Source organism: Siphateles boraxobius, unplaced genomic scaffold (genome assembly GCF_051911475.1).
Source record: "Siphateles boraxobius isolate OS27281-9 unplaced genomic scaffold, OSU_SipBor_1 1, whole genome shotgun sequence".
In the NCBI taxonomy this organism is placed as follows: Eukaryota; Metazoa; Chordata; class Actinopteri; order Cypriniformes; family Leuciscidae; genus Siphateles; species Siphateles boraxobius.
Window position 1 is genome coordinate 27604528 of NW_027508699.1, and position 13146 is coordinate 27617673.

The 13146-nt window shown below is 29.4% G+C and overlaps 1 protein-coding gene across 1 annotated transcript in view; it reads left to right on the forward strand.

Annotated features, from left to right (window-relative positions):
* The first annotated feature begins 355 nt into the window (after positions 1-355).
* The window catches only part of LOC143725753 (M1-specific T cell receptor alpha chain-like), a 29399-nt gene continuing 16608 nt past the window's right edge, over positions 356-13146 (forward strand). Inside the window, exons 1-3 of the mRNA XM_077220721.1 lie at positions 356-404; positions 639-679; positions 9254-9306. Of these exons, the coding sequence (XP_077076836.1) occupies positions 356-404; positions 639-679; positions 9254-9306 (143 nt within the window). The remainder of the gene's footprint in view (positions 405-638; positions 680-9253; positions 9307-13146) is intronic.

The window sequence follows — 13146 nt, forward strand, 5'->3', positions numbered from 1 at the left end:
AGATGATGATATTCAAAAGTATTTGAACACACAATTTAAACTACAAGTTATCAGATAAACAAAGCTAAGGCTTTTAAAGTAACATCACCAGTGATATATAACATAATTTAATCGAAAATAATGATGTACAACAGAGTTCTTGTAGCCTGTGAGGAACAGTTTTTTTAAGTGATGTTTGTTACTGTGTGAATGATGGAACACGAAAGATCATCTTTGGATCAGGGACAAGATTATTCATTGAACCACGTAAGACAACATTTTTATTCTATTTTATATATAGTTACAGTACTCTTTAAACTGTTAACATATTTCACAGTAATTTCTAATTGATATAATTCAGTGATAAAAAACGACCATGGCAGAAATCCAGTACAGGGAACATGAATTTGTTGAGGGTCCAAGCAGTGTGTGACATCAAATTTTAAGATCATTTTTGGAACAGGGACAAAGTTAACTGTTGAAACCAGTAAGTACAAACATATCTCAATGTTTTATTATATCGGTTTTGATTAATATTTAGATGATTCCTGTTATAGTCCTAACGGATGGAACAGTTATGGTTATAGTAGAAAGATAAATAATACTAGGACTTGTTTTTGTGAGGGCTGTTTCTGTTGTGTGAATGTGGGGGTTTCCAGGATATTGTTTGGAGAAGGGACAATGCTGCATGTGGAAGCAAGTAAGATTCCCATTAATGTTGTTTTTATTGGTAGCCTATAAAAAGGTGAAAGGTTGTTACTAGATACAGTGTAATGTATGATGATAAACTCCTATTGTGTCAGGGAACACAGATATTTGTCTATTCCAGTGAGTACATTAATTGGATATTGATTAATGACATTCTCAGTAGTTATGTTAGTAAAGCAATTGTTTTGAGTATCATATTGTTGCAGCTAAAAAAACACTTGAAATACTTTTATTTACATGAACGTCGATAATGTTGCAGTTTTCAGTCACATTCAAAATAATACCAGCAGTATTTAACCGCTCAAAATTATAAACATCCAGACGTTTTCGAAAGCTCAGTCAGTAGTAAACAAAATAATTATAGCTTAAATATTGAAATTAATACTCTAAATGAAATCTCAATCTCTAAAATATATTTACGCAATATTTAGTTTACAGTTTATCATCAACGCCTAAATCATATTGGCCTACATATTTTAGCCCCAATTTTTCTTGTTAAACCAGTCCCATTTTTGTAGTGATTGTGTCTGTTGTGTGAATGCTGCCGGAGGGACAAAGATCATTTTTGGTCAAGGAACAACTTTAATAGTTGAATCAAGTAAGAGTCTTTAAATGTTTTTTACATAAATTCAAATTATAGTATGCGATTAATACCATGGTTTAATAAATATTGAACAACTGACATTGAAAATGTTTAAAAGAATAATGTATTTATAAAATGATATTTATTTATTAATAGGCAATCAAGATGTGTCTTGTCTTGATGTCTTTCATCACATACACATCATTTGAACTATACAGCTCTTTATGAAGGGCGTCCTCATGAACATTTTGTCTGAGTGTTTGTTACTGTGTGAATTATGCGAATGACAAGATCACTTTTGGAAGTGGAACAACACTGACCATTGAATCTCGTAAGACATATTTTCTTCATCAGTATTTCATAGATGTGCATAAAAGACCATAAAATCATTATCTATTATTGGAATAATGTCTTTGTTTATACCACAAAATATCGGTCTTACCGTAAGACAAAGTAAATAAGTAAAAACGGTTACAATAAACAACCGGCCTGTGTTAAACATGTACAAGTCATGTTAATTGTACACATTTTAAATAAATGATATATTTTAGTATATTAAATACATTTTTGCTGCAACAATGATTGAAAGTACTAGGCCTCTTACCAACCTGTGTTGGTATAAATCACTATGTTAAAATAAAATATTTAATAATGTTCTGTTTACAATTAAAGCAATTGAACATGTAATTGACGTTTTCACTGAAGAACTTTTTAGAGTATTAGATCTATTTACCAAACTGTAACGAAGGTAGTTTTTGTGAGGGACGTTTATAATGTGTGACTTTTGGTGCAAACAAGATCATCTTTGGAGAAGGGACGACGTTACATGTAGAAGCAAGTAAGAGGGTGATCAAGATTCATTCTTTTTTAAAACCTCTGTTTGTGTCTGAATTGTTTTTGTTACTGATTGTTACTGAATTCATTAGGTTTAAGAATTTATTAAAAAATAATGACCGCCAAGGCATTGCAGTTGACTCCAGAGGTTGTTGCTCTGGTATTCAACACAGTGTGAATTATGGCAACAAGATCATATTTGGTCAGGGAACACAGCTTTATGTTTATTCCAGTAAGTATAATGCATTTTCATAATGAAAATTATATTCATAAATCTATAATGAAAAATCTATATTTATTTTAAAATCTTGTCAGCTTAAATCGGTAAATAATTAAATAATTTGGAATGCAAAATGGCTTTCTAATTGTGAGATCAGTATATCCTCTTTACTTAAAAGTATGAATAATATCTATTACTGTTTGTGATGTCCTAAGTCATTGCCAAAGTCAAAGTCATGAATAAATAATAAAAAATGTCAGTAAATCCGACGAATCATAATAACAAAGAATCAAAACAGGAAAAATTTTATGATTTTTAGAACTTCAGCTCTAAGATAATCAAAACCAGATGTTAGCACGGCTCTTTTAATGTGCTTAGAGAGTTTTTGCTGAGGCCTTTTTTAATGTGTGAATTATAACAAGATCATATTTGGACCTGGAACCAAGCTAATTGTGGAAACCCGTAAGACCAAACAAATTATTTCTATGAATTCATCTTATAATACAGTATTAATTCATATAATACTTCTTACAATATTAATACTCTTCGCAGCATCAATTTTTTTGCATTGCATTTAACCTATACCAGATAAAACAGTCCAAATATAAAACTTAAAAAAAATGTTACATATTCTCTTAAACCAGGAAACTTAGTAAAAACAAATGAATAAAAACAGAAAGGATAAGGTCATGGCTCTTATGTGACAAAATGGAGTAGCAAAACATATTGTGTAATGAAATTTTTAAATGAGAAGGTTTAGTCATGTTGATAAATAAATACTAATATGATCTGAAGGTTTTTTTGAGAATTAAAATTAATTTTACATACTTTTTTTATTAATAATGATCAATGATGAATAAATACAGAAGTTTCCAAGTCATACCAAGTTTTTGTAGTTAACCAGATAGCTGTGTGACAACTGGAGTAAAGATAATATTTGGAAGTGGTACTCAACTTATTGTTAAGTCAAGTAAGTGAAATTATTTAATCAAACTTGTTCCTCCTTTTGTCTTAAATCTACTATTTTTATAATGTTCAATTTGATCAAATTTACAGAATCCAGAAATGAATTCGATTCATTTATATTTCATTAAGACAATCCGAAATGCATACGCTCAAATTTTTTAACGTGGAGTACTGTTAAGGATGTTAAGACACTATTTAAATCTAATTGTAAAAGAAAAATGCTAGATCTAAAGTTTCACATATCTGTTGGCCCATCTGTTTATTCAAATATGCGTGAAAGCTCAATACTTCAAAACTTTAAAATGGTAAAATTGCAATAGGCACTCTATTTGATATCAAAAATACAGTTTTCATACAAATGTATGTGTTATACATAAACTTAGGATGGTTATTGTGTAAGGCTATAGCAATGTGTGTCTGGATCTGGAGCAAGAAACATCATTTTTGGAGAAGGAACTAAACTAACAGTTTCAGCCAGTGAGTATTCATATATTTCAGTCAAAATTATTACTGTCTATTTAGGGGTGTTGTACTGTATTCTCTTAAATTTCACTGAGGTTTCATTGTTACCGTAGCTTTATGTTTCATTAATATGCGTTTACACATTGCTCAGGAAAGACCAAAATCGTATTATTTCATAGCGGCACATTTCCATTAATGCATTCAGATGCTTTTATTCTAAGTGACTTTGCAATTGGGGTACACATTTTTTTTTTAACTGTTCTTGATTTCCCTGGGCATCGAACGCATGACACTTGGGGGTTGCGAGCGCCATGCTCTACTCATTGAGTTACAGTAAATGTCATTTATACTCAAAAAACATTTATGAGTGCAGTTATTTGTGATTAGTTGCGGAAGTTGTTCGTTTTTGCTATGTAGCTAGTGTCTGTGTGACTAGTGGTTACAAGTTCATCTTTGGAAAAGGAACACAAGTACATGTTGAAGCAAGTGAGTTATACAATATATTGCCGTTTATATATTGTATATATGTTTTCTTTTAAGTTGGTTTAAATCTCTTATTTATTATATATTTATATATATGCATTTGGAAGACGCTTTTATCCAAAGTGATTTACATTGCATTCAGTTCATTCTCTGGGAAAAACCCATGATTTTGTCCAACTTATCTCTTTTTGGAGAAATCGCATTAGCCCATCATGAAAAATTAAATGGCTGACATTAAAAATAACTTTATTCCTCTTAAAGTTTTACTAATACTTTTTTAAATTGAAAATAATGTTCATTTGCCAATGGCTAATGGGCAGTTTTATCTTTGTCGTTTTAGAAATGTATCAGTATGGATTTTTATAAGTTTGCATATCTACAGGTGAAGCATGTACTGTAGGTTTTTTGTAGTAATATATTTAAAACATTCATTATTGAACTGACATTCAGAAATGACACTTCACCCCATAATTGTAAGCCCTATAATATAATATATCCCCATATATCACAAAATAGAGTTGGAACTTTAAATGTGTTTCAGGACCCCCTTTTTTGTCGAGAGCTTTAGCAATGTGTGAATGATGGGACATACAAAGTCATTTTTGGAAGTGGAACTTTGCTCTCAGTGGAATCCAGTAAGAATCATTTTTTGCCAATCAAATTTACTTTCAAGTTAAATTAAATTATTTTAAATGTAAATTATTGCCACACTGCTTATTATTTTTGTAAATATTAATACTTTGTTATATCTAAATACTAATCATTCAATCTAAAATCACAGAAAATTCACTCAGTATAGCACAAATTACACTTTAGACTTGAACCTTTTATTGTCTTGGGGCAGTTTGTTCTGCAGCATGGAAAATCACCATCACATACTAGTCAGATAAATACACAGCATCAATAATACATAAAAAAAAACTACCTTTTTCTATTCACAATGTGTAACATATATTAAACCCACATCAAGTATCATGATGCATTGTTTGCTAATTGCATCTACACAACACTACACATCTACACTGTACAATATATAACAAAAAACCTTTATAGTATCATAGAGTGTCAGTTACATAAGAATAATAAGTTATTGATAGTGTGTATGTCAGTGTGTGACATCAACTGGAATAGGAAAACTTATATTTGGAGCCGGGACCCAATTGAAAGTTCAAATTAGTGAGTATAGTGCCCAACATATTAGTACATTAATGTTTATTTAATGTTTCCTTCACATGATGTGGAGTGTATTTCTGTCTTATGGTTTTGACATTAATAACTCATTCATTGAGTTTTTGTGCTGTGGTTAATTGCTGTGTGTATATTGGCAATAAGATCGTATTAGGAAGAGGGACCCAAGTAGTTGTCGCTGCACGTAAGTCATATTATGATTTGACTTTAAACACTAAATTTGTAGTTTCTCAGCACAGACAATTAGAGTCCTTTAAAGAAATGACCAAACATGCCAGCAAACATGCCAACAAAAGTCTGAGCAGTAATGAAAACCAATATCTTTTATTCCTAATCCTAATAGTTGTCTTCTACTAATGAATTAACAGTTTATTTATTCATGAAACTGGAAATACTGCGCCTGCTGATTAACTATGATCTCACAAATTCAGTGTAAACCTTAAAATTACAAGATATCACTTTTCAATGTAATGACTACATACTGTGTGAATGATGGATTTTGAAAAATCCCATTTGGCTCAGGGACACAATTAATTGTTCATTCAAGTTATTTTATGATCTTTTTATACAGGCTTTGGTACTAACACTATAATATTAAAATATATTATTATAATATTCAATTGCTTAACTCTAAAAAACTTGAACTTGAAACTCTAAAGCACAATGTCCTCAAGAACAAGAAAGTTAGCATTAGGTATCTGCAATGGAGTCAGAGGTTGTGTGACTGATGGAGTTAGAATAATATTTGGCAAAGGAACAGAACTCAAAATACAACCAAGTAAGTGTGAATTCATCTTAAAGTTAACGTTTTCAGACTAATGATGTGTATTCAAATTCTGCAATCAATCAGTTGTATTCTATTTATAATTTTTAAATTAGCTTCATTCTTTTTCCATGCAATGTAGAAATCACAGCAAAATAATAATAATAATAATTTATATGGCAATTGTGCTAGGTACAGTTTGTTGTCACACTGCTTTCATTGTGTGACAACAAACTGGAAGGTCATTTTTGGTTCAGGAATTACACTGAGAGTTGAGCAAAGTGAGTATTAATCAGAGCATATTTTATGTTTTTCTTTAGATATTATTGAAGTATGTTAGTTTTATATAGAGTTTGTGAGTGTTCAGTTATGACATCTTTTGTAGCATTTAAAAAATAATTTTAAAATAACTTATTTAATATGTTGTTTGGCATTCCAATCAGCAGTTTTGTGTTTTAGATCTTAAATTTAGTCAGATTTGAATGGAACATTAAGCATCTGAAAAATGCAAGAGTTTTTGGTGCATATCTAAAGGCTGTGTGAATACTGGATATAAGATTTTCTTTGGCAGTGGAACCAATCTTGTCATACTATCAAGTAAGTTACATTTAAAAACAAAAAAAATTATATTCATTAATCATCCCTTTTTGTTTCTTTCGTTAATATGATTCCACATTAATAAAAAAAAAAAGCGGTTGTGCACATTTCAATAAGGTTGTATTTGGCAAAAGTATCAAACCTTTAAGTTTTCATTTTCATTTAAAATAATGAATTCACTATCATATGTAGTGTTATGTGAATTATGACCTGAAATATGACGAGTTGTTGGTGCACACTCAATGTCTGTGTGAATAATGCCAATATGAATTTCTTTGGTAAAGAGACAAAACTCAGCATGGAAGCAAGCAAGTTCTGAACATTTGGAAACCTAAATGCTTTTGGGTAGTTTGTTATTAATGCAAATAATCATAGTTATTGATGAAATTATACTGTCATTCTTTGCAAAACTTTAATGTAGCTAATCCTTCATGTTCAAATATTACTATTATATTATAATTAAACACCAGTTGTATAATTTTTAAAGGATCAAGAGTTTCATAACTTTCTATTAATTGAAAAAATTCTATTAATTAGGTTTCATGACAGCTACACGTAAAAAGTATTTTGGTTTGACAAATATGAAACTTAGAGTCTATTGTAAGTGACTTCTGCTATTATGTTAATATAGTTCTTACCAAAAGTAGCTTGCATCAATGCACTAACTGTATTATTAAAAGGTTTATAGAAAAATACAGTATAAACTAAATATATAACAAGTGTTCATACACGATAACTTTGCATTAGCAGACACAAGTTACTGTAATGAGTGTATATGCTGTGTGAATCATGGACTTGGCAAGCTGACATTTGGTTCTGGGACAAAATTAACTGTTTATTCAAGTGAGTTTTAATTTTACATTACTTTTATATTACCTCAAAATAATACAAAAAAACATTGCCACTGTTTAGAAGTTGTTTAATTACAGTACAGTATTACATAAATTATAAAAACTTAAAGCTCTCAACACAAGCTTACATGGTTTTAGTTATGGACTCGGCCCATGTGTGACTAATGCTCGAAAGATAATCTTTGGGACGGGGACAATACTCACTGTAGAAACAAGTAAGTTGCGGTGCTAAAAGGCATTATAGTAAAAAAAAAAAAAAAAACCTGAATATCAAAACTAGTAAGCAAAAGTACTTGATGTTATACTTTGTGATGTTTAGTAATAAGTCTTAAATAATGTAGTTTTATAGTTTGCACATGATATTTTTATTATTAAATAGTAAACAATGACATTCTCCTACAAACAACCACTATCGAAATAAAAATAAACACTCAACAAGCGTTTGTTTATCCTAAATGTTCATAAACTTAGTTAAAACCCTAAGTTTGTTTATTGTTGGAATTTTAAAGTAGCTTTTCAATAGTATAAGAATTTGAGTAAAGCTTTTAGTTCATTGGAAAGGGGACCAAACTTGTCGTATAAACAAGTGAGATTTGTTGTCTTATATTTATATATATATATTTTTACTAAACATTATTGATCTTTCTGGACGCCATTATGAGTAGCTTTAAAATATAATGTAGGGCTAAACGCTCCAAAATTAGAGTTGCAATATTCCCTTCTAAAGATAATAGTCAAAAATGTTACATGATCAAACCAGTTATTTCTCATATCATTTCAGTTTCACGAGAAAGATTAGGTCAGTAAGTTTTTGTAACTAAGTCTGTCCATGTGTGACTGCGGGAAATAAACTTATCTTTGCAACAGGGACAGAGCTTATCATAGAAAACAGTAAGTTATTTTAAATATATTTTGATTTATCCTTTCAATTTATTAAGTTTAAAACTTGCTGTGTTAAATTATTTAAAATTTGTCTTCATATATCATTCCTCATAATACACATCACATAAAATTAGTACCAATTATAATCTAGCTTTTATAAATGCTGATACTGAAACAGTGTGGACATCATTAGTGAATTCATTAGATTTGACTTGCTATACTGTAGTCTGTAGAGATGGTATAATTCCAGACTGTAAAATGGCTGGAAGGCATTCGTTTTTGGCACATAGTCAATGTGTGTGTGAATGTGAATACGGTTATCTTTGGGAAAGGAACCAAAGTTGTTGTGGAAACAAGTAAGTAATGCATTTCTGACAGTCAACATGAACAAATACTAACCTTTTAGAGGTCAGTTCAAACTGATGTCCAAAAAATATCAAATTTGTGTTGTGATATTTAGATTTTTTTAACTTATTTGTTGACAAATGGTTAAGATCATAAATTCTTTAAAGTTCGCAAAAATACATTTGCTAATGGTTAGGTTTTTTTTAATCTAAATTACTTACTTCATTATTATACTCACTTGCATTATTCTTTTCTAGCTTAGCTATAATTTTCCAAACTAATCAAACAAGTCATACCTAAAAATGTAAAATAATGACCCCCAAAAGATGGAATCTCACTGACCAAATGTGTACTAAGGGTAAATGTACCATACTATACTGATGTGTGAATAGAGGGGACAACAAGATCATATTTGGGACCGGTACCAGTCTCATTGTTACTTCAAGTAAGATATTTTGTTTAATCAGATAGAATTGTAATAATAAAAATTGTGATCCTTAACATATTTCTTTTAAACCTTAAAAAAATGAAGATAAAGTTTAATCATAAAAAACTAAAAAAATCTGTTATTAATCTTTGTATGAATCAAAGTGCTTCCCAAATGCATTCATTTAATAATTCAACAGTTTATTTGTGACTTTCACTTAAAAGGATACATATTTGCAAAGTATACTACAAATGTGACTATTATAAAGGTCATACAAGCTACAGTAGCATTAATATATTATACTATTATAATAGGAGTTAAAGTGTTTCATAAAGGTCATAAAGGTGTTTCATAAAGGTCACTATAAAGGTCATACAAGCTACAGTAGCACTGAATATTAATATATTATACTATTATAGTAGGAGTTAAAGTGTTTCATGTAGTAAACTACTTGTTTTCGGTATATAATCAATGGCTGTGTGAATGATGGATATAAGATTTTCTTTGGTAAAGGGACCAAAGTCATAGTACAATCAAGTAAGTTAGGATTTATTTCAAATTATACAGTTAAATTACTTCAATCAGTCAATTAAGTTAATCAGATTTTCATTTAAAAAGATTAATTCAATATCATGTATAATGTGTTATGTGAATTATGGCCTATTAATATGACACAAGTTATTGGTTCACACTCAATGTCTGTGTGAATAATGCCAACAGGATTTTCTTTAGTAAAGGGACAAAACTCAACATAGAAGCAAGTAAGTTCTGAACATTTGACAACTTAAATGCTATTGGTAGTTTGTTATTAATGCAAATAATCATAGTTATTGACAAAATTATGCTGTCATTCTTCACAAAAACATTAATGTAGCTAATCATTCATTTGCATATTAGTTAAATTATGAAGAAACACCAGTTGTATAAATTTAACAAAAATTATTTTGATTAATTATGTTTCATGACAGCTACAGGTAAAAATGTTTTTGGTTTGACAAATATGAAACTCGAAAGTATGAAAGTCTATTGTAAGGTATGTTAATATAATTCTTACCAAAAGTAGCTTGCATTAATGCACAAACTCTATAGTTGAAAGTTTATGGAAAATGACAGTATTAAGTAAATATGAAGTGTTCATACACGATAACTTGGCTATAGCAGACACAAGTTACTGTAACGAATATATATGCTGTGTGAATCAAGTGCTTAACAAGCTGATATTTGGTTCTGGGACAAAATTAACTGTTCAATCAAGTGAGTTTTAATTTTTTTCATTCTTTTACATTAACATAAATATAGTTCTAAAGAAAGTCACTCTTTAGCAGAAAAGTTGCAAAACAAAAGCCCCAGTGTGATTAAACCTGAGAAAGGTTGTTAAAGTACTTGCATTTATTTAATTTATTACATTAAAAAAATACTTAAAGCTCACAACTTCAGGCTAGATGGTTTTTGTTATGGACTCGGCCCATGTGTGACTAATGCTCAAAAGATAATCTTTGGGACGGGGACAATACTCACTGTAGAAACAAGTAAGTTTGTAAATAAATGAAAAGCCACTAAGTAAAAAGATAAATACTGAATATCAAAGTATCACTAATATGCAAAAGTAGCCTACTTGATGTTATACTCAGTGATTTTTTTGTAATCAGTCTTATAATGTAGTTTTATAATATAGTTTTCACATTGGAGCTTAGTCACAGTATATTTTGATAAAATTTTATTTAAATTGTAAACAATTTGACATCCTCCTAAAAACAAACCATTTCCATTATCAAAATATAATAAAAAATTCAACAAGCATTTGTTCATCCTAAATGGACATATATTTAGTTAAAACCTTAAGTTTGTATTTGAATTTTTAAAGTAGCTATATTCAATAGTGTTAGAATTAGAATTTTTAGTTCATGGCAAATGAATTTGTGAATGTTGGGTATCAAATGTTCTTTGGAAAGGGGGCCAAACTTGTCGTACAAACAAGTGAGTTTTATTGTCTTATCTTATTTTTTTACTAAACATTATTGATTTTTCTGGACGCCATTTTAAAATATAATGTAGGGCTAAACTGGCACCAGAATTAGAATATGCTCTTCTTAACAAAAATGTTACATGATCAAACCAGTTATTTCTCATATCATTTCAGTTTCACGAGAAAGATTAGGTCAGTAAGTTTTTGTAACTAAGTCTGTCCATGTGTGACTGCGGGAAATAAACTTATCTTTGCAACAGGGACAGAGCTTATCATAGAAAACAGTAAGTTATTTTAAATATATTTTGATTTATCCTTTCAATTTATTAAGTTTAAAACTTGCTGTGTTCAATTATTTAAAATTTGTCTTCATATATCATTCCTCATAATACACATCACATACAATTAGTACCAATTATAATCTAGCTTTTATAAATGCTGATACTGAAACAGTGTGGACATCATTAGTGAATTCATTAGATTTGACTTGCTATACTGTAGTCTGTAGAGATGGTATAATTCCAGACTGTAAAATGGCTGGAAGGCATTCGTTTTTGGCACATAGTCAATGTGTGTGTGAATGTGAATACGGTTATCTTTGGGAAAGGAACCAAAGTTGTTGTGGAAACAAGTAAGTAATGCATTTCTGACAGTCAACATGAACAAATACTAACCTTTTAGAGGTCAGTTCAAACTGATGTCCAAAAAATATCAAATCTGTGTTGTGATATTTAGATTTTTTTACTTATTTGTTGACAAATAGGTAAGATCATAAATTCTTTAAAGTTCGCAAAAATACATTTGCTAATGGTTAGGTTTTTTTTTAATCTAAATTACTTACTTATCATTATCATAATCACTTGTGTTATTCTTTTCTAGATTCTAGCTATAATTTTCCAAACTAATCAAACAAGTCATACCTATAAATTAATACAATGACCCCCAAAAGATGAAACCTCACTGGCCAAACGTGTACTAAGGGTAAATGTACCATACTATACTGATGTGTGAATAGGAACAACAAGATCATATTTGGGACCGGCACCAGTCTCATTGTTACTTCAAGTAAGATAATTTGTAATAATAAAAATTGTGATCCTTAACATATTTCTTTTAAACCTTAAAAAAAATGAAGATAAAGTTTAAACATAAAAAACTAAAAAAATCTGTTATTAATATTTGTATGAATCAAAGTGCTTCCCAAATGCATTCATTTAATAATTCAACAGTTTATTTGTGACTTTCACTTAAAAGGATACATATTTGCAAAGTATACTACAAATGTGACTATTATAAAGGTCATACAAGCTACAGTAGCACTGAATATTAATATATTATAATATTATAGGCGTTAAAGTGTTTCATGTAGTAAACTACTTGTTTTCGGTATATAATCAATGTGTGAATGATGGATACAAGATTTTCTCTGGTAAAGGGACCAAATTCATAGTACAATCAAGTAAGTTAGGATTTATTTCAAATTATACAGTTAAATTACTTCAATCAGTCAATTAAGTTAATCAGATTTTCATTTAAAAAGATCACTTCAATATCATGTATAATGTGTTATGTGAATTATGGCCTATTAATATGACACAAGTTATTGGTTCACACTCAATGTCTGTGTGAATAATGCCAACAGGATTTTCTTTAGTAAAGGGACAAAACTCAACATAGAAGCAAGTAAGTTCTGAACATTTGACAACTTAAATGCTATTGGTAGTTTGTTATTAATGCAAATAATCATAGTTATTGACAAAATTATGCTGTCATTCTTCACAAAAGCAATAATGTAGCGAATCATTCATTTGCATATTAGTTAAATTATGAAGAAACACCAGTTGTATAAATTTAACAAAAATTATTTTGATTAATTATGTTTCATGACAGCT